The sequence below is a fragment of the Mixophyes fleayi genome, chromosome 3 (genome assembly GCF_038048845.1).
Source record: "Mixophyes fleayi isolate aMixFle1 chromosome 3, aMixFle1.hap1, whole genome shotgun sequence".
NCBI lineage: Eukaryota > Metazoa > Chordata > Amphibia > Anura > Limnodynastidae > Mixophyes > Mixophyes fleayi.
This window is the reverse complement of record NC_134404.1, coordinates 187,338,355-187,362,067: the sequence shown is the minus strand read 5'-3', so window position 1 is coordinate 187,362,067 and position 23,713 is coordinate 187,338,355. Positions and strand designations below refer to the sequence as shown.

Genomic DNA, 23,713 nt, shown 5'->3' with positions numbered 1-23,713 from the left:
GTGTAATTGTGATTAATAGTAATTCATTTATTTAAATCAAGTATATATGTGTAAAATATTCAAGATCTTATCAGAACAAAATGATCATAGGTAAAATAATACTGTGATCTTTGTCACAGAAACCTGATTACACCCAATACTGGATAAAGCTTATTCTAACCTGGAACATGTTGCATTGATTAACCTAGAAGTTCAAATAGAATCATTCAGTTAACTTTAGGGCTCGTACACAAAAGCATTGAAAAATGTTGGTTGAAAATGTAGATTAAATGTTGTATTTTTTTTCTTGCTTTAAGAGATTGTTAGAAGCGCATTCAGTAAAGCTCCTTTGCATCTTTTTGACTGAACCCCTTTGTATTTTACAGTGTGTTAATGCTTCTGAGAGCTGCAGACAACAACAAAACTAGTGCTGTTTGTGCAGATCCTTTCGTTTCCATTACATTTTGACTATCAAATCATACAGGCTTTAAGAACACGTATTCATTTTAACGTCAATGTGTGCGAGGCATTAATGTATCCCTACACTGTAACATTTAAAAATAGGCTACATGTGTGTTTTTTTTGTTGACAAAAGAAAAAGGTTACAATCCACCCACTTGTCTTACCAAGAAAAGAGGACAGGAGGTCCAGAAGTGTATTGGTCTGTTGCACTCCAAGGCACAGTCCTGTATCTGTAACACTGTCAATAAGATTCCAGAAAGCTTTGCATACCAAGCCAGCCAGCTGCCAGTCCAAGCAACCAAAGTCCCGTAAGCACTCAACCAGCCTGCATTAGAAAGATTGTTTACTATGCTGATGCTTTTTCAACTTAGAAACAAGGAAACTATAACATTACTCCGGCATTACTCTGAGGTTGGCTCAAAATTGGTGCAGGAAAAAAAAAAGCAAAAAAAAAAAAAGTGACAAAAACAATGCAGCAATTAACAAAAAACACAAAAACATCTAAATGTTACAATGTAAGAACAAACTTCCATATGAGACATGATGAGATAGGGATTGCTTGAGCAGTAATTCAGTGTATGATATTCTGGTTATAATATGTAAAATGGTAACCGTATCTAGCATATTTATAGAATGGAATGTATGACTTGTCTCCATAATACAAAGTCCATCTACATATCCCTTTCTAAATCTAATTCTATACACTTCTAGGTTTGGTCCACGTGGTTCCTCCCTCTCCATTACCCAATAACTCCCCTCCATGGGCCACACAGCCACCTTTCTTTACTCATCCTTTACTAGTTATTACTACCCAAGATCTGATCAGCGAATGTCACTTTTAGCTGCTTAGACTAATGTTATATCTATTTGTTTTCAGCTGCTGACTCGAACCACTTGGTATGTTCCATGAGTGCTTATTTTGTTTCTCTGTTATTAACATTTAGTCTACGAGTGACTTCATTTGTATTGCACGGATCTTTGAATAAAGCATTTAAAAATAAATCAATATGATAGAAAACTCCAAACTGAAATACCACCGGGCACTACAATCCGGTTACTATAATAGCCCATAGCAGTATTAACAATGAATCCCTAGGAATAGACCTAAACTGTCCAGGCGGCAGGGAGAAAAAAACTGGGAAAAGTATTACACACACACGCAGTCAAATGATACAGTACAATATTTTTGTGCTTTATTTTGTGTTTTGGGTAATATTTTAAAATAAGTAAAAGTTATTATTTTATTTATATTTTTTTTTTATACAAATAAAGAAGCTCTGTGGGTTCTCAGACTTATATTTAGACAACGGAAGACCATATGCAGCCTGCACATGAATATGTTTCTTAACATAGCAAAGTAAGTAAAAGAGGAAGCAGTTATATACCAATGGAGGAAAATAAAAAGGGGAAATTGATGATTTGAGGATACTAATGAACTGTGCATTTAAATGAAAAAGGGTAGGGCACCCATTTACTCTTAAATAAGAACAAAGCTGTAACCTAACAGACATAACTTTTGTTTGAAGATTTGCCTGAATGATTAAATCACATGTTTTATAGATCTCGTGTTGCCCAGTAGAAACAGGAATAATAATCATTTGGCCACTAAAGTATATTTAGGTCTGGACAAATCAAAGTAGTCTGATCACTGTGATACAAGAAAATGCATTTTATTTTTGTGATTTACCCATCACCTTTTCTGTATCTCTCTATTTTACTCTTGTTTTTGATACCTGAAAATCAATAGAACTGAAAAATAAAAAAAACGATTTAAAAAAAAATAAAAAAATGAAGGGGAGAATATTGTTTCTGATTTCCTAAATGGCAATATCAGATTCCTACTCGTAATACACACTTGCCAACTTTTTAGATCCTGGTACCGACTGCTTGGCCAGGATGCCGCGATTCACTCATTAACCCCTTCATTACAAAGCTGCTGAGATGCACCTTGTACTTAAGACTGTTTTGCTTTTACTTGACTGCTGTACATTCTGTTGAATTGCACTTTCAGAAGCAGACAGGGCCGGATCAACCCTAGGGCTAACTGGGCTACAGCCCAGGGGCCTCGGGCATCCAGGGGGCCCTTGAAAGTGCTCAGCAGCAGTATTGAGCGGTCGAGGGCGAGGACGCCCCCGGCACGATCAATGCTGCTGAGCACTTTCACTGCGGTCCTTCTCTGGCGTGCTGTAGTCTCCTTACTGAAAAGAGCGTACAGCGCGCCAGGTAAGGACTGCAATGCCAGGAGAAGGAGGTAAGTGCCTTGGGGGGGGGGGGGGGGGGGGGGCGGCTCGGCTCACCGGGGGGATGGCTCGGATCATGGGGGGGGTCCTCACAGGGAAATGGAGGCCTCCTTAGCCCAGGGGCCTCCATTCCCTTAATCCGGCCCTGGAAGCAGAGCATATGTATGGAAAACATCATTTATTACCAGCAGCCATATTTTTCCACTGAGTCCTCCTCTATTCCACAGGCTCCATTAACATAAAATTGCAACCAACCATATAAATAACTGAGTAGAGTTGATTTTGCTGTACTTTCAAAAGGTCATGTGATACATGTAGGCAGAGCAAGTCCAAAGTGACTCTTGTGAAAACAAATCTAAAAATGGTAAACACCAAAACTAAATATCCCATTCTTCACATCTATTTCTCTAACTTTTTAATAACACAACATTTTGCTTTAAAAAAGCAAATATATTTGTATGTTTCCTCCCACTGTCCAAAAAAAGTACTGGTAGTTAAGAGGTGAAAATGACAAACCTAACCCTAGTATGTTTGTATGGCAGAGAATTTAGTCTGTAAGCTCTACTGGGGCAGGGACTTGTGAATGATTAAACATGCTCTGTAAAGCACTGCGTATAATGTTGGCATGGTATAAAGAACAACAACAACAACAACAACATTGCTTTTATAAAGAAATGAACATACAAATTTACAATGCAGATAAAGAGAAGAGGATAAGGGTGAGAAACAAAGGGGACAATGAACTTTGGAAAGACTGCAGCTGGGCAAATCTACTCCAACTTCAGCTTCATGTGTCATAAAAAGCTAAATAGTAAACAGAAACATGACAAGACCTCAATTAATGCCATACATTATACATAATTAATGACCATAGGAAAAGGATGAATCCAAGACCCACAAACTTTATCGAATTCACAGGTCAGCAATAGCAAAGTTAGCTCATACAACAGTGAAGCCAAATTTACACGTTTAAACAGTAATGCCAGAAGGGTTCAAGTAGCCACTGTAGATGTCACTGTCCCCACTTCATCCAGCACTCAATGCCAGGGTCAAATATATTACAAAGTCCTAATGTCTCATCAGTCAATCTAATGACGATCTTCCAATAACTCTAAACTATAGGGCAGCCCACACAGGATGTAAAAAGCAACCTGTTAAAATGTTGTATCCAGGGCACTTGTCAGAGGCACTACAGGGCGAATTAAAGAAAGTGGAACAATTTGGGTGTAGCTGTTAAACGTTCAAAGAATACACATAAAAGACTGCTCTATCTTTATGTAAATCACAAAATAATTCTTTAAAAAGATACACATGCAAACCCATTGACTATTACAGTCAAATTAGTACAGAAAGAACACGTTTTTTTGACATCAGCAGAACAGAATCAAACCTACATGTTTGTTACGTTTGTACATGTTCTAAAATGATTTTACACATTTTCGCACTTACTTTTTAATTACCCCTGCTTTTCTCAATAGCGTTTTCTTATTGCTGTCTACAGCCAGATTAATCAGTACCCCGCAGGCAGAGAAGCAGACATCTTGGTGTCTGGCATCCAGTAATGTAACTATGAATTTGTACACTATGCATGTACAAAAAGAAAGAAACAAAAAAAATCTGATCATATATTTGAAGATTTGTAATGATTCATTTAAATTATTAAAATTCAGACTAATATAACATACATGTAAAAGAGGCCTATCAGCAAAACATACTATAGGTGTTAAAGCTACAATGTTAATATATCATTAAAAGGGATATATCAGTTTTGATTTTTTTTCATGTACATAGACAGGAGACATGATCTCAGCATTTTCATAATAAAATATAAACCCATTTATTTCTTCATTTTAGCTCATTCCTGTGGAGGTCTCTGCAGAAATAGGCCCCGATACTGATCATGGTTTCATAGTATATATTACATAGAAGAAGCTGTCATTTAAATTGCAGTGTACAATATTCTGCCTACATTCACAGTGCAGTACATCCCATTACAAATATGACAGTGAAAGTTTAGTTCTTCAGCCCATCTAGAGGAAATAGTCCTAATTTATGTTTATTTTTATTAAAATATAACACATTTTTTAGGAGCTATCCATCATTTGTAATACAAGTGTCTTATTACTGTATTAGTTTTTGTTGTATATCATGCTATTTCAATGCCTGTTAATTAGCCCATATGTGTATTAAGAGTCTGCTTTAAACTTGTGTGTGTCACTCCAAGCCATCCTTCCTGGTGAAGTCTAATAACGAAACGTATTATTGGTGTGGAGCAAAATTTAAACTTTAGTGATTACTGAATAAGTAATCAAGTCCATGGATCCAGGCAGTGTGTTGCTTTATAGTACAGCATTTATATTATTTTGTAGAATTGTTCTTCTCCTTTGGGTAATTCTGGGGAAGTTGCATATTTCACACTAAGTCTTGGTGAAATAAGGAAAGTACCACTGAGATCTGTTGCTGAAAATCTGTGCATTTAAAGGAAATGCTCAAAACAAAACGATTTATTGACCCTTATTCGCTTGTTTGGTGACTAATGCACAGTTTTGGTTTTCTTTCATTTCATTACGCAGCGTATTAAAAAAAAAAAAAAATATACACATATTTAAATCTGGCTTCCATGAAAAGTATAGGCAGATACCAAGCTCTACGCTGGTGCAAGAAATGGCCATGCAGAGGCGCACACAGCAAAGAGACCCTATATGTGTCCTTGTAACTCATTTATCTAACTTCAATCGTCTCACTCCACATAAGGAGATGACAGTTTTGAAATGCTCTGCAAAACAAGCACCTACGCCAGTGATGGCTAACCTGTGACACTCCAGGTGTTGTGAAACTACAAGCCCCAGCATGCTTTACCAGTAGATAACTAGCTGATAGCTGGCAAAGCATGCTGGGGCTTGTAGTTTCACAACACCTGGAGTGTCACAGGTTAGCCATCACTGACCTACACCATACTTTGATAAAAATGTATTCTGCCCAACTCCTACCCCTGCCTGTGCAAACATCTGCTCCTCCGCAAATCCCACCATCCTAGTCCATAAACCATGAGCCTTGGCGGAAATCTAGATATTCAGCAAATTCAAAACCTTTTTGCCCCATGCAGCAAATGCTTTACGCTTTATATATAACCTCCTTAGTGTATTTGCAGAGAGGGATACAGAGATTAACCAATAGGTAGACAGAGATGTCTTCATTAAGGCTCTCAAATACATGATTTATATTTCCACTGATCATGTAAGTTATATTATAGGGCTATTCAGATTAATGAGAACGCTAACATGTGTATAGTGTTGTAAAAGGAGTGTTAGATTATAGGTCATCTATGAAATTAGGATTGAGTTACACACAGTACTGGTTATGTTGGAGTAATATAAAGATAGGACAACACAGCAGGGTAGATGATGATAATTTACGTTTAGTGTCATGAAGCAAAGGACATCACAGCAGGGCAGTAATAAATACTGAAACTCACCACTCTTCTCAAAAATGAAATCCCGCACATCCTGGTATTTAGAGAGATTGCCAAACACTCGGGTTGCTTCCAAAATTCTCTCCATGTTGTTAGACAGCATTAGTTTTAATAGCACTATTAATAAGATAAGCATGTTTTATTGCGTTTTACTCTTCTGAAGTAGGATTACTACTAAAGCCCCTGCACCTCCCAATGAAATCAAAAAGGCTTACAGGGAAACCATAATGGAGATATACCGCATTATATAACTCAGACTTCTAGTTAATAACAGCACATTTTAAGGGTTAGCATGAGAATGAAAGTTTTTTTGATGATCTGTAATCTTATTGGCTCCTGTCTGCTGATGTGACATCTCACAGCCAATAGGAAAGGTTACATACACACAGAGTAAAACAATTAAAGGCGATTCATGTCCTTTAGTAAGCACAGAGGTCTCACCTACCATACAGTTGAATGATCTCTATATATGTGTCCACCTTGTGAAGGTCAACCTTCACAGATCTAAAACTCTACTGATTTACCCAGTGTGTATGGAGCAGTAGTCCATTGTATTTGCTTACAGTAAGCCCAGACTAGGATATAAGCAATATAGTTTTGCCATTTCATAAACACCTTTTTAAGCTCTTTCATGAAAATAGGATACTCAACCTTAACCCTGTTACCCCGGAGGAAGAAGCATGCTCATCCTTCACAAATATAATAACATTACAGAGCCATGCAAGATAAGCCAGTCTTTCTCTGCCCAGAAAGATAATGTATATGGTGGCATCATATGGCAGATCACATGAAGCACAGAGCTAGGACTTTCCTATTCTCTGTCTAGCAACAAAGAGTCAAATCAAACCACTCTTTTAAAGCTTTCTTTTAATACTTACATTTACAGATCTCTAGTCTTCTGTCTGCAATAACAGAGCTGTCATTTTGATAGTAAGACAAATTGCTGATAGTTGCCACAGTACTGATCACCAGTTCTTCACATTTACCAGTCACCTTGCATTCTAATTGCAAAGGAAAAAAAAAATCAAGAACATTGTAAATTGTAAAATAATTACTAAATGATGAAGTCAAGGTTAAAAGAGGTCTTCACTGATTTTGCACCTCATGTTGCCAAGCCACATTTCACATTAATGATTGCTTAGGATACAGTGAAAATAAATTTAAAAATGATTTAGTTTACTAAATACTTATTTTGTTTGAATTACACATGAAAAAAAAGCAGAATTAGGAAACTGCATGAAACCATTGCTCTGCATTTAGCAACCTCTAATGTTTATTATATGGATATCAAATAAACATGCTACACTAGGGGGTAAATGTATCAAGCAGAGTTTTCCGACGGGTTTGAAAAGCCAATCAGATTCTAGCTATCATTTATTTAGTACATGCTACAAAATGATAGCTAGAATCTGATTGGTTGCTATAGGCGACATCTCCACTTTTCAAACCCGCCAGAAAGCTTTCAGCTTGATACATTTACCCCTAGAGGTTTGTGTGTAGGGGTACACGAAGTAAACACATGCTCTTACAATAAAGGGTGATGAGAAGTGCTGCTGTGGGTCTTACAATCCATCACAAGTCATATCTTATATCGGGATATCTGCTAAACATTTATTTTCTCATTTACAAGTCTATTTAATAATTGCAGACTCTATCAAGGGAAATCCTATCAATTAATAGCCTCGCTGGATGAGGCTCTGCGGCTATATCTGATCTGAAATCAGTGCTTATTTTTGCCCACACTTCTATGAGCTGCAAGCAAAAATTAGCAAAGATTTCAGTACCGTATTAACCGGAAGTGCATGCAGGATCACAATGTGAGGCCAAAAAATAATTGAATCCCCCTCCCCTCCCCCAATGAACAGTGACAAATCACCACACCACTTAAATCACCCATTTTTTCAGTGCTATGTGTAGAGCAGGTGAAGTCTATGAAAGGCTTATGAATGGTAAATGTAATTTATCACGATGAAAATCGCCAAAACGTTTTCAGTGGTTTCATTCGAGAGAAGTTCATAAAGAGCAAGACAAATAAGATTAAAAAAAAATAAAAATAAAATAATTTATGAACATACAAACTACAGATCTGAATGGGTCGCTGAAATAAATTGGCATATAACATATACAGAGATTTTCTCTCTCTCGCTACATAGGCTAGTTATGGACTACTCTGACATTTGACCACCATGCTGGAGGTTGTCTGCTATACTCCAATGCATTTTTTGTTGTTGTCGCCATGTCCCTGGAACTCCACATCAGTGTTAATTGATTTTATTACCACATCAAGAGAGATTTGTGATGTCTTTAATTAAGTAGTTCATTTAATTGTTATTACATTCATTAAGATGAATATTAAAAGCACACACTGCAATTACAATATTGCAATAGTTGTAAGAACTTTCAATACTGAGCAAAATGACAGTGAGAAATAATACATTTAACACTTCAATCTTTATTAAGGTGAGAAAAAAAAATAACACTGCTGGGGTGACCCAGGGAATGAAAACACACAAAACAAATACAATATACTTTAAAAAAACAATGGATACCTTGCGGCTAATTGAATCTCCCCCAAAATGTCAGAGTAATCCATTGAGATTTTGGTCAATTTTAAAAAAGGTTGGAAATTAACATCTCCCTCAAAGTATCAGCCAGACAAATCACTATGTGATATTTTAAAGGGCACAAGTGTGTATAATGAGGAGATGTGGGTTCCACTACAAAAAGTTAAGATTAAGGAATTGTAATACTTGCCACAAACAGGAAAACAGACTTACCTAGAATCTGCATTAAACATGACACACAATTTTGGTTAGCAGCTAGGTCTCTGCCGACTGTTGGATGGATGGACAGGTTTGCCAGGAGTCTTACTAGTTTAATTAAGATATCTTCTACTTCAGAAGGCATATTTTGGTTCTTAGTTTTCTCCTTCTCAACAGACTGAGACCTCCGTGCATTTATATCAAGGTCACAGTATGTGTGCAGCAAATGTAGAAGAATTTTAATGCTTCCTTTCAGTTTATAAAATCGTTCGCGAGCAGTATCAGCCTTAGCTGTAAGATTCCCAAGTATAAAGACTATGCGCACAACAAGGTCCTAAAGAGAAGGGAAATATTTAGTAACTATAAAAATATGTATGTTGTACAACAGAATTGACAGAGCATGATACATCAAGACATTAAGCAGGTAAAGAGGTGCTCTGCTACATCTCAGCTTGGATAGAGTAGATAAATATTATTAGCCAATGGCAAGCAGGAGTGAGCAGTCACATCTGACTTAAAATGCAGATTATCATGGAAAATATGTTGTATATTTTATGCTTTTAAATAAAGAAAGAGTCCTGTAACCAATGCTACTAACCTAAAATGTCAAGGAAATTGCACGCATGTACGTCTGTATTCACTACGAGCGGATCTCATTTGAATATGGGTATAAAGTATATATAAAGTCCCATCAGAACGCAGTGAAAATAAAAATAATACTACAGTAACAACTCTTAATACTATAATCATTAACAAAAATACATATAAAAAAAAAAAATTTTTTTTTTTTAGAACATGAAACACATAAATTAGGATGTTCTTAATGGCTACTCTACATAAAATGCATTTTTACAGTTTCGCTTACTTGCAAAACATGTTGTGGCACGCATACGGGCCAGTCACCACCATCAGTCAGTCCTTGTAGCTGGTGCTAGTGATACGGTTAAAAAATACGTACCTCAGAGATGCCCAGAGCTTGAATCTGACGAATGTACATGCAATTGACCTCGACATGCCCTTATTGTACATTGCTTACATGTCCTCCCCTGTTCTGCCCATCAAATCATAGCCAGTCGGAAGTGCCATTTGTGTTTGGACCTGAATTGCATGCATTTGCACTCACTGGCGTAAAGGGAGTTTCAAGATAGGACATGCAATGGGACTTACGTCTGAAGATGAATCAGGCCTGATTGTATTGTATGTTGTATGTAACAACTTCTGAATATTTAATAAATTAGCATAATACTAATTTATTGCCGTGTGCAACCTTTATTAGCTTCCTTTTCCATAATCATATCTCTAGGCAGAGATATTTATGCTTTGGCCTTGGAATATAATGAATGCAATAAAATACTGTGCAGACAGCACAACAGAGTTGTGTGATATCCCAGGGCAACGGATTATAACCAACTCTGCCTGCCTGGTGATATAAAAATATGTCTGAAGAGCAAAGATGGCAGACCGAGAAAGCAAAATATTTAGCAAACATAACTGGGGGAACGTACAAGCTGAAAATTTATCATCTCATCAGCAGACATGATTGGAATATAACTATATTGATTTCTAAATAAAAATGCTAATATAGTGTAATTTAACCCCTAAATGAAAATGATTTTTATATATCTTCGTACTCAGACTAAATTTAATTTTAGAAGATGTGCTAGTTTCACCGGGAATATCTTTTATTTCATAGAATACCCTGGTGAATGCTATATTGTTATTTTGGGGCTGTTAGGGTTCTATTTTGGTAGCATAGTAGACAAGATGTATCTGTATATTATGGCCATTTTCTAGTAAAATCAAGCAACATAGAGAGAATTAAAGTAAACATACAAAATTACTCCCAAAATTGTTTTTTGTCTTTTTGAGTATAGGAATACCAAATGTGGCACCCTGTCCATAAGTTTGGTCAATATTCATTCTGTGTTGCATTCACACATCTCTGCATAAGTGTGTGACCCTCATACAAAATGTATATAGAGTGTTATAGTGAGCGCTTTCCAGATAATGATATGTCAAGGTGCTGTTTCCTGAAGAAATATAACCACAACAAAAAGAGGGGAAGCGCAAAAACCAAGGTAGTAATATGTTCACAAACACATGTATAATGTAAATGATAGGGACAGCGTTAGGGTAAGTGTCCAACCTGTTCCCAGCGGCTTCTTTATTGAACGTTCAAGCCCTTTGATGCCATCTTTCTATTCACGGAAAGGGCTATAAACATATACCTATCATTTACATTATACATGTGTTGTTTGTGAACATATTTGTTCAACTACATTGGTTTTTGCGCTTTCCCTCTTTTTGTTCTTATACAAAATGTGTCAGTATCACAGAATGGAATTGGAACGAGAGTGACATTTTTCTTTTCATTATTTATTTTTTTCCTTAAATTTGAACTGTGTTTATTGAAAGTATGCAATGAAAACGAGAACAAGCAATGACATAATAAAATACAATCCGATACTTTCCATTTTCAAACATATCATACAACAAATGGAAGAAATGCAAAACATGTAATGAAATAGAAGAGGGGACCGCTCATAACCAGCAGAGAAACAACAATCACAGAAAACAGTCATCTCCAATTGATGGAAAGGTACAGGAGGGCCATGTGGAAAAAAACAAAAAGGTCACAAAAATTGGGAGCTTAGCTGTCCCTGTCTGCCACAAACATGTACGGTCTTGGCCAAGAGTTTTGAGAATGACACAAGTATTGGTTTAAAGTTTGCTGCTTCAGTGTTTTTAGACCTTTTTGTTAGATGTTGCTATTATATACTGAAGTAAAATTACAAGCACTTCATAAGTGTCAAAGGTTTTTATTGACAATTACATTAAGTTTATGCAAAAAGTCAATATTTGCAGTGTTGACCCTTCCTTTTGAAGACCTCTGCAATTCGCCCTGGCATGCTGTCAATCAACTTCTGGGCCACATACTGACTGATGGCTGCCCATTCTTGCCTAATCAATGCTTGGAGTTTGTCAGAATTTGTGGGTTTTTGTTTGTCCACCCGCCTCTTGAGGATTGACCACAAGTTCTCAATGGGATTAAGGTGTGGGGAGTTTCCTGTCCATGGACCCAAAATTTTGATGTTTGTTTTGATCCCAAAGCCACTTAGTTATCACTTTTGCCTTATGGCAAGGTGCTCCATCATGCTGGAAAAGGCATTGTTCATCACCAAACTGTTCTTGGATGGTTGGGAGAAGTTGCTCTTGGGAGGATGTTTTGGTACCATTCTTTATTCATGGCTGTGTTCTTAGGCAAAATTATGAGTGATCCCACTCCCTTGGCTGAGAAGCAACCCCACACATGAATGGTCTCAGGCTGCTTTACTGTTGACATGACACAGGACTGATGGTAGTGCTCACATTTCCTTCTCTGGACAAGCGTTTTGAGTGATTTCCAGCCTGGTCCTCATCAACACTCTCACCTCTGTTAATGAGAGAATCACTGACCTGATGTCAGTTGGTCCTTTTGTGTCAGTGCTGAAATGCAGTGAAAATGTTGTTTTTGGTATAAAGTTCATGGTCATGCAAAGAGGGCCTTTGAAATGAATTGCAAATAATCTGATCACTCTTCATGACATTCTGGAGTATATGCAAAATTCCGTCATAAATACTGAGGCAGCAGACTTTGTGAAAAATAATATTTGTGTCATTCTCAAAACTTTTGGCCATGACTGTAGTCTTTATAACAGTTTCTTTGAAATCCAACCAAGAAAGCCATGTAACGACAACGTCTGAGGATTTATCATTAGCTGAGGAGATAAGGTCATCCATTGACATATAGTAATCAATTTGAGTGTACTAAACTTTAAGTGATGGGGGATTGGAGGACTATGCATCATTATTCAGGTGGCTCAGTACCGATTTTTTTATATGTGTTAATGGGAATTTTAAACAGATTTAGGAACCAAAAAAGCCAAATCTAGGGGAACCTCACAATTTAAAATAACTTTAATGATTCAGTTAACTTTCTTCCAAAATTGTTGCATGCAGGGGCTTTCCCACCAGATGTGTAAGTAGCTCCCTGGGGCCGTCGAACACCTCCAACAAACATCAGAGGGAGTCTGATATACTTTCCGAAGCACACTTCGATTTCTGTACCAGCATGTCAGTATTTTATATTGTGTCTTCACTCCAGAGGTGCTGATGGAACAAACGTGTGTGAACAAAATGACTTTCCGCAACTTCTCCGCAGGGCTAGCTCTATTTAAATCTCTTTCCCTATTTAAATCTATTTCTCTGAAATGTGGCTGACAAGTTTTCTACAATAAGTCGGTATAGAGAAATATTGTATGGGAGGGAGTGGAAACAGAGACTCACAAAGCTTCAAAAGAGGCGAGACGCCTTTGAACTATTTGGGCTCATTTAGCGAAGTGCAAGAAGTGCCCTACCTGTAAATACTTCCAGAAGTCTGCATTAGGTAAGCCACACTAAGACTGAATTTCAGCAAATGGTGTCCACCAATTGGCCTGACCTGAAGAATCGCATTCGAGACCAGTCTCAGAAAGTTAGAAGGTGAATACCTGGGGAAAAATCCAGGTTTGACAAAAAGGAAGTGAGAGGAGAGATCCCAGAAGAAATGTAGGCTAGTGATCTCAACTGCTACCAGCAACCAAGAGAGGGCGATATATTTGGGTGAGTAAATGAGGGCACGCTCAGCAACCACTTTCTTCGGATGGGATCCGAAGAAAGTGTTTCTCAATAGATACCCATTGCTAGCTACCTTTTGGCTCTCATCCATTCTAAAATTATGTTCAACGTAATGGCTTTATAATAGATATATATATATATATATATGTTGGAGTTGTAGTCCCCTTAAATGTTTGCGTCAAAATAGATTATCTTGCTGGAGACAGGGGGGTTGTTCTTTCCCAAAATAAATCGCTTGATCACTCGATGGACGTTCTCAAGCTATTTTGGGGGATATGAATTGTTAGTGTTGCATCAAGTATAAAATTTTAGGTAACGTGTTCACTTTGATCACGTTAACTCTACCAATCTGTTTAAAATACCAGTTTTTATCATTTGCCCATAGGAACTGTAGATTATACAGAAAATTGGAGTGAAAGAGTTGTGAAAGATCTCTAGTCAATCCAACCCCTAGGTAATTGAGGTGGGAAGGATGCCAGTGGAAAGGGAAGCTGTTCCTGAAATCCTCAACTACCTGGTAGTGGGCGGTAAGATTCATAGCCACAGATTTTACATGATTAATTTTGAAGTTTGAGAGGGCTCCAAAAATGCGGAACTCACACTGGGGAGTGAGACCGAAGCTAGCAGGTTGTCGACAAACAGGGACAACTTACATTCCCGGCCACCCACCTCAATTCCAGATATATTGGGGTTAGCTCCAATTGCTCTCGCAAGGGTCTTCATGTATAGCTCAAAGATCAATGGCGAAAGCCTGGTGCTATTTAAAATATTGAAAGATAGAGATCCGTTGAGTTTTATCCTAGACGCACGAGAGTTTAATTTAATTTTTTGCTAAACTTATGTTTGCTAAGCATGCAGAATCACTACCTTCTTACTGGGACCTGTCATGCTGATCTCTCTAAAAGTGGCTTGCAATACATTACACACACACACACACACACACACACTATACAACATATACTAACCAAAAAGTAAAAAAAAATAATAATGCAAGTACTTCACTGATCATTTCTGTATTATAAACATTCTGACCAAGCGGTAGGCATACATTGGCTGCTGACTGAATAATCCAAGGCAACAATTTGAGTTTGAGTTATGGGATGAACTCTCTCAGTAATATGGTTGTGTTACAACGCAACTTCTCAATGACTTTAGGAGTAAACAGTACTATCCTGATGCTCCGCAAAGGGTATGTTGGTATCATTGGGTAAGTCCAGGGGCAATGCCAATAGAGGCTACACTGGCAAGTAATCACAGGGCCGGACTATCTACCATACAACGTAGAGATGCAGATTTCCTTCAACAGTTATCAGACATTAGTATATGGAAAGAGAAACAGCAAGTTAATAGACATGAGTGTCTTTCAGAGACCATGGGGCCTTCAGCACGATAAAGAAGCAGGGTGACCTACTACGACACCTCAATCAGATAATCTCTCTCTCTGCTCATGTGAAGATAATTTGGGTATCCTTGGCAGACACAGTGCCAGCAGCTCTGTGGACTTTTGTGACATCACCACCAGGACTCTAGACCTTTCAGAACCTAATACTAGATTGACCAGTAAGTATCTCAGCAGGAAACCAAGTGAGCCACTCTGTTCTTAGGAAAGAGACCTCCCTTAAATGTTTTATTTCTGCAATAAACCCTCCTCCTAGGGACTGTGGTGGTTTGAGTTTAACTTGCCTCTGCCAGCTCATACAACATAGGGTATAATTGTCATTTATTTTGCAATAAAAATATTAGATTGCCCGCATATGGCTACCAACCTCTCCCATTAAACCAGTAATTAGAGTAGAAGAAACCCAGGAAAAAGTCCACAGAACACTCCACAAACTCCAAAAGAAAAAACCCCAGACAGACTAAGGTATGCAAAGTATAATATTTTCCTCGCACACTATTCCAATAAAAAACAGCAGATATTCTTGGACTCAAAGGCCATAAATGAATAACATATGCTCCCTGACCACAAGTGTCAACACGCCCAGGAAAATGTTGTACTAAGGGAGGAATCAAAACAAGTCTTCCATGTTTCTTTAACTCATGAAGTTCCAGGACTTTAGAAATGTATAAATGCTCTGTAGAAGCTATCTGCCATGCTTTATGCAGTTCCTTATTACGCCAAGTATCTCACTCCTAAGCGTCCATTCACACTTCTGCATTGAATGCATATTGCCCCTGTACCATTCATACCTGCATATTGCACGGCCACTTTCCATGTGGGCCTTTGTGTATCATAGAGAGAAAGGAGTGAGAAATCTTTGAAAATATTGGAATTCAGAAAGCAAAATCACTTGTAATCAATGATGCGATGCAGTAACACTAGGATGTCAGCACCTATTGTATTCATTTTCAGGCTGGGGATGTCCATGTGTCTCCAGCTTTGAAATGCACATGCTTAGGGACATATGTGTTTCATGAATTCAGTAAGGTTCCATTCAATGAACATTTATGTTTAACATCCTACTCTGCCAATAAGTACAAGTCCTTTTGATTCAGTTTTTATAGACTATAGATGAGTCCATCCAAATGAGTGAACTATAAGCATACAGCGCATGAGGATGCCTTCATCACCTTTCATTGTCATTACATAAGGCAAAGCAGTATGCAACACAATTGTGCAGTTACCCTCACACTCTAGCCATTGTAACCATTGTGTGCCATCACTAATTTCATAACACAAAACATTCTTCCTTCTCCTGGCATTTCCACCAAGTATGGCAGTTTGCACAATTCAGCTTAACGTCCTCTACACAATGACTGATAAAGAAAACTTCCTTCTAATTTCAGAGAAACTAAAATCTACTAACACCCACTCACTGTTAAATGTCAATTGCATGTGTTTTCTGCACAAATTAAAAACTGGAAGATCTGAGTTTTTCCAATGTATTTCTGGAAATAAGAATGTATTTACGGATCGTATTTAGTAAAGGTATTACAGGCATCTCCTTGTGGTACAATGTTTGATGTATCATGTCAGGTGGGAACTAAACAGCCTGTTCAGAAGAGGTTTATTGATAGACAAACGGCCAATTTGCCCTTGACTGGCGTGGCATTAAAGCACATTAATACTGACTAAGTAGCAGCACATGAACAAACTGCCAACTCTGCTCAGATTTCTAGGAAATGTTTGTGCCTGTCTCATGCACTAAAGAAAAAAATAAATTAAACTGTGGCTTTTCCCCCTTAGGGAGATTCCATTTTGCATATATTAAATACTGCCAGACACATTTCTTCTCATAGTTCTGCTAGTGCTGTTTTTTTTTGTTGGGACTCTAGCCTGGGTATGGATTCTTACTAATCAAATGAAGAGTATCCCACTATACATATTATCTGCTAGTGGTTTCAGCTGCAATGTAAAACACTGCTCATTATTTGAATAGGAATCATAAGCAATAAAATAATGCACAAATTTTTTTTGGGAGAATAAATAATTCACCTTAAAAAAGTATAGTGACTCAGCAGCAGTATGTGTGATATTGTGTTTTGCTTAAAAGGGTTGTACAGACTATCTTGCCAATGCTGCGTTCGCCAGCTATTGGGTGTAAGTTCGAAATAAGGAAGGGGAGTCCACTACCATAGTGGACAGCTTATGAATAGGTTGTAAGCAGTTTACAATCAATCATATTGTGCTCTTTACAGTAGTGAACACAAACTCCTCTCTTACAATATGATGGGGACAGTCTTAAAGGGCTAGTACACCCACCCCTGACAATGCAGCTTTTGACAACTGGGGTTACAGGGAAGCTGTACTTCTGGTAGTGGGATGACGGAGTGTGTTAAAGAACTCATCCTTTATACCACCACCCTTACACTTAGTACATCAAAGTGTACTAAAATGTATTCATTGCACCCTCTTTATACCGTCACTATAACACCAGCACTCCACTGACTCATGCTGCTCATGGGGAACAAGTACTTCTACAATCCTTGTTCTGATATTGCAATCACAGGATGTTGATAACAGAAGAAGAGTAATGAAAAAAAATGCTTTATTTGTAGAATACAAACTTTTTTCCCCAATGAACATTTTGTAATAGTTTAATCTATTTTTTATCATTTCATTTGTATTGTTTGTTTTAATTAGTGTGGAACTAAAAGCTATAGCCAAGTCACAAATGCGCTTATTCCCCTCAGAGTTAACTTAACTCAAAGTGGTTAGTTAACTCTTACCATTCCAGTACAGTGTCAGTGAGGCAACCGCTCAGCTGTCTTGGTGAGGTTTTTCATAATAAATTATGGCGATAGGTGATTTTCCATCACTGACATAAGGGGCAATAGAAAATTAGCTCTATTGTCAGATATTAATAAAAAGCCCAGTGTGTCTTGGAAACTGGGTAACCTGTGTGCAGTACACAGTTAAGCTGGGTACACAATGATACAATTATCATGCAGATCACACAACAAATGGCCGTTTGGTCAGATATCGCATCAGTGTGTACACTCCAACGATCGTGTTTTATCCTACCAAAGCACATCGTATCGCTTGATTTGTTTTTATTTAAAAATCACTATCAACGATGGAATGATGTCTGGCAAATGTGGAAGTGTGTATGCAAGACGACCAGCAGTGTAGGCAGATATTTGTAGGGTGTACAGAGTCAATCTTTTCAGCAGATGGTTATGAGAGATGAAGATCACAGATATAAAAGGTAAATTGTGTAGATTTGTACGCCTGAAACTTCCAGTCATTGGTAAAATCATTACAGAAATCGCATCAGGGGTAATTTTCACTATTGTGTACCCAGCTTTAGTGTTACAATAAGTTGCTCAGCAGATTGGTACTGATATATGCACTACAAATGGATTGCCCAATAGTGAGACTGGTCATTTACATTGTTTTTTTCAGGTGAATATCATGATTTAATGTTTCATAGGTAGAGACAAATATCTTACCTGTTTATTGGGATGTTTGTTCAATACAGACAAGAATACGGAGTAGCAATTAGAACAATCTGCTAGAGCCATGCAGCAATCATGGTAGAGAGAAAGTTTGCTGAAAAAATAAAAAAGGTGAAAAGAGAAGGTAAACACCAAAGTCGTATTTATGTGCCATTGTGGTTAATGTGCCCTTATGGTAATTAAAATATATTTATCAATTAAAAATAAAAATATGACATATGGATTTTATTTCCTCTGCTTGCACTCAAGATAACAACAAAATTGTCTAGTGGTAGAACGGAACTTTTTTAGTATAAATTAAGGAAACAATAAATAGTCATGTTTTATGAAATGTGAGGGACATAATTTTTCTTTGTTTACTTACTAAGAATGCTTCCTAACAGTGACACATTAAGTTATTTAAACAAATTGTGGGGGCGCCATCACATTTGGATGTATTGTTCAGGAGCTCTGTGTGTACCAAGCCCTCTCACACGACAACTCATAATTCCTACAATTTGCTAATCCATCGGGGTACCAAAATCATAGGTAGGGGTAGCAGTGTTCTTCAAAGTCTCCAGTGACATTCAGGAGAGCTCCATTGCCAATTGTCATTGCTGAAATAGAAATAATAGGTCTGACAGGCTTGGTCTTATAAATCTGCAGTCACATTGTACTTCTATAGGTAAAACAGAAAGAGGAGAGCTCCATTGCTAATTGTCATTGCTGAAATAGAAATAATAGGGCTGGCAGTGTTGTTCTTAATCTGCAGTCACATTGTACTGTTATCAAAATGGATTCACAGCTGTACACAGAAGACCAGGAGCACCAAGCAGCTGCTAGCACCAGTCATAATGATAGTAATCCCTCTATCATCTGTTAAAGCCTATGTTAAAGTGCAATTAACTTTCGAGGACACCGCTCCTTGCTAGGCGACTTGGACTAAGGCAAACCTTCAATACAATTTTGCAAATCAAAAGCTTGGTTATTTAGGTCCTTTAATCACCCAGACTTAATTATGAAAGAAGTCCAATCCTTCCACTTTAGCTTATATAAGCTAGGTCCCTCCCACCCCTTACGCTCTTATTTTGAGCAAGCAATAGAGGAATATGTGCACTATGCAATCTTCTAAAGCTCTCCCCTGAGGCTCTGAAATTGCTAAATTCTGAGATTTGGAGAAGGAAACAGTTGATATTCTACGGTCTGTGAAAGTAAAGTCAGCTCCAGGCCTTATATTATTAAAAAATGTGCTGGTATTCTGGCTCCTAAAACTTATTTGGCTTTTTAATTTGATCTTGCCTTTTTAATGTGTTTGATGAGACCTTTGACCCTGCCATGACAAGGGCTAAAATACTGGTTGTGTTCAATTTTGTGGACTTGAAAACATATGCTAAAACTGTCACTAACAGGCTCAGTCTAGTCCTCCCTTCCTTAACCATCCAGATCATGTTGGTTTTGTAACAAGCCATCAGGCAACAAATAGCACCAGGCGAACTACTGATCTAATTCACCATGCAAGTGAGTGCAGGTTGCCTTTACTATTTTTCTTTCCCTCAATGCGGAGAAGGCCTTTGACAGCATTGTGGTGGCCCTTCATTATGAGAGCTCTTGCCTCCTATAGTTTTCAAGACTACAGGAGTTTCAGCTCTATACCATAACAACCTTGGTTCCTGTGATTGGATGTACTGCTCCTTTTCTCCCTGTTGGCAATGAAACCAGACAAGGCTGCCCTATATATCCACTTCTTTCTGCTCTGTCTATTGAACGCTCGTCTCCAAAATTAGGTTGAACCCAGATATTTCTGTTATCCAGATGTATCTGGTAATCACAAAGTTGCTCTTTACGCAGATGACATAGTTCTTCCTATATGGAACCCCTCAATATAGCTCTAAAACCAGTTTGCTGTGATTCAGCATTTTCTAAGCTGTGTCTAAATTAAAGTAAACACGACCAAGATGGAAATTCTACAACATTTTTTTTTTATCACTCTAAGACAGACTACTCCAACCAAATGAAGTATCTGGTGGTTATGCTTACTAAAAAGGTTGTTTCAAGCAAACTATCTCCCACTTCTCAACCACATTAAAAATGACCTGGATTCATGGAATAACCTCATTTTCTCACTTTAGAGAATAGAAACGTCCTCCTGAGATTATTATATCTCTTACATGCATTGCTAATTGGAGTCCCTCCCTCGATTCTCTGTTTGCTGCAGAAACTAGTGATGCACTCTATTTGGTCTGGTAAAAAAATGTTGATTCAGGCCCACATTTTCCAAAGATCCTCTCCAGCAGGTGGCCAAGGCATGCCTAATTTTTGAAAATACTACTACTCAGCTTAGCTGGCACAATGCATGCAATGGCATTCCCCTCCATTATTGTTTAGGTGGACATTGAGACAGAAGTGACAGGTGGACCTCTTATATGTTTCTTCCTCTGGCCCAGAGACCCTGTCCTGCCTGCGCACACCCTGTGCTTTGCCTCTCCTGGGCCTTTTGGCCTGATGTAATGAGATGACAAATTATCTCCTTATCCCTTCCCAATAGTTCCCCTCTGGAGTAATCCAGCCTTACCGCTAAGCTTCAATAGGAGTTCTAATACACAGGGCAATTCAGTAGGATACACATCAATGAAAAGGGTTTCAACAGAGCATAAGTAAGGCGGCAAGTGATCAACATGTACACACCTTCAAGGAGCAGAATATAACAGTCATGTATTTATAGAACATTGTTATTAATATCAGATAATTTTTAAAAGAATAATTGAGAGACAAACCTGAGTATTCGTGAAACATTGGTGCATATATCCTTATCATACATATAATTCTCCAAGAGAACACAAAACTCCATTAAGGCGTTACTTCCAAGAAATGTTGGCCGAGACTGGGAAAGATCAGCAAAATTCCTCAGTGTTGCAGTGAGCTGTATGAATCAAAACAATTTTTTTTTCTTATTACATGAACATTAATTTTTCGTTAAAATTACAATTGTTTACACATGTGATAGGAGAATAGAATTAAAATATAAAAAAAAATACATATATTTGCTACTGAGATCATATCTTTAAAGCCTGAATTAAGCTGCTGCCTTCACCCCAGAAGATAAACAAGGGTTGTCTTTCCTTTTTCAAATAGTAATTTTTGTCAGATGGGTATGGGTTATGGCACTGCTCAAATTCTCTACTTCTCAGGATACCTCTAATTATCTGTCACTGCGCATTTGGTATAAAAATGGGCAATAGTGCTAGCAAGGCTTTACCTGAATCTTATCCAATGTGGTTGTCTCTGTTTTGGTCACAATAGAGACTTAAACATTAAAAATAAAAGTGTATGTCTTCATCATCATCATTTATTTCTATAGCCAGCAGATGTCTTACAGTTTTATAAGGACACGGACCACACACACACACACACACACACACACACACACACACACACACACACACACCTGTAAAACATACACTTTTATTTTTAATGTTTATGTTTCTATTGTGACCAAAACAGAGACAACCACATTGGATAAGATTCAGGTAAAGTTTTTCATTTACACTCTCCAAATCATCAGTAAACTTGTATTTATCATTGCTGTGTAGTTGGTGCTTTGTCAAAACACTTATCCCTGTGTGCAAAGCTCTGTATTATAAAATATGCTTATATTTACAGCACATTCATACACAGTTTGTGGGATCAGTTTTAAAATCACCTCTTCCATTCCTTGAATTTTGCATAAAATGAAACCCTACAGGTTACAGGTAAATTAAAGTGTTTGAAGTTACTATACAAGTTTCGGTAGGTGGCTAGTGTCAGGAATAGCACACTAAGCTGCTTAATGTCAACACTAGCAAAGTGTTTAAATATTGCACAAGTAGTATTGCCATTATAATAAACATATAGTCCTTATGTTGCGTTGGGAACACTCTGTTCAGCAACAGTCTTTGACATGAAAAAGAAAAATATGGATCATTCCACTGGAACACTGGGTAATAAGTTATAAACAACTTCCTGGTTGCAGAATAAAACAAACATTACCATTTCTAATTTGGCAATGGACTGGTCCTTTGAAGGGTTTTACACAAACTATACCCATGATAAGAAGCGGCCAAGATAAGAACAGTTTACAGACTGAACAAACCTGTACTAGTAGATGGCTCATATCAGAAGGAGCAATTTCTGGAACGCTGTTGAAATGGATGATCTGCTTCATTAACTCCACTAGTATTTCCACTGCTTGTTTTCTGAGTAATTCATTGAGCAGAACTGTATTTCCAGACAGGAATTTGATAGTACCCAAACAATACAAGAAAGCCTCAGTGTTCGTTTGAGCATCTTCGTTCTGCAGGACATCTAGCAGGACACCTGTAGGAAACATTGCCTGTTAGGTGACAAAGCAAAGACTGCAAGGGGCTTGCTTAATGTGTGACTACTGCCAAAATATGTACTATATTTACGAAGCTCTATCATATTGTGCAACAGTTTACAGGGAATGTTTTTCATCATTCACATCAGTCCTTACTCAGTGGGGCTTACAGTCTAAAATATCTACCACACAAGTAGGCACACTAGTTTTTTTCCGTCAGAAGCCAATTAACCTACTAGAATGTTTTTGGACTGTGGGAGAAAACCCTAGCACTGGGAGGAAACCCACTCAACCACAGGGAGATCATATAAACACCACACATATAGTGCCCTGGTCGGAAAAGGACCCATAATGCAGCCCTGTGAGCAGCAAACCTAACAACTGTGCCACCCAATGTATATTAACTATAACATCTGTGTAGTAAACGCATCGGCAATGGTTCAATGGCCTTTACTTTTTAAAGAAAAGGACAGCACTTTTTTTTTTTTTAAATTTGTACCCCCTCAATGATATTAAGATGATTTGCGATTTAGTGGTATTAACTTTTATGTTGTGCTTCTGGTGGAAAAATACTACGCCATACGTTGTTTACTTGATTTTTAACGTTTGACACAATAGTGAAGTTGCGGTTCTATACATTTGCCCCCTGCAACAATAATGGGAAAAAGAGAATGTCAGTCTGCACTCTGGTATTTATGAAAATCCTTGAGGTCCATATTCCTTTACAAAATGGAAATAAAAAGTAAACTATCATGGCCTTGCAGTCACACACTACATGCTGAATAAAGGAGCAGTCAGGTAAACTATTATTTGCAAAATTATACATTTCAGGTTATCTGCACGAGACTAAAAAGAGAGCCCCCTGTTGGAGGACATATTTACCCAATAGCAATAACGGCTCGACAAAGTG

The 23,713-nt window shown here is 37.7% G+C and overlaps 1 protein-coding gene across 1 annotated transcript in view; it reads right to left on the bottom strand.

Annotated features, from left to right (window-relative positions):
- ARMC2 (armadillo repeat containing 2) overlaps window positions 1-23,713 on the bottom strand; it is an 82,294-nt gene that overhangs the window by 355 nt on the left and 58,226 nt on the right. Inside the window, exons 10-17 of the mRNA XM_075202884.1 lie at window positions 22,579-22,802; window positions 21,224-21,369; window positions 18,465-18,564; window positions 8,931-9,249; window positions 7,032-7,154; window positions 6,157-6,270; window positions 4,131-4,263; window positions 606-766 (exon numbers count right to left, since the gene is read on the bottom strand). Of these exons, the coding sequence (XP_075058985.1) occupies window positions 606-766; window positions 4,131-4,263; window positions 6,157-6,270; window positions 7,032-7,154; window positions 8,931-9,249; window positions 18,465-18,564; window positions 21,224-21,369; window positions 22,579-22,802 (1,320 nt within the window). The remainder of the gene's footprint in view (window positions 1-605; window positions 767-4,130; window positions 4,264-6,156; window positions 6,271-7,031; window positions 7,155-8,930; window positions 9,250-18,464; window positions 18,565-21,223; window positions 21,370-22,578; window positions 22,803-23,713) is intronic.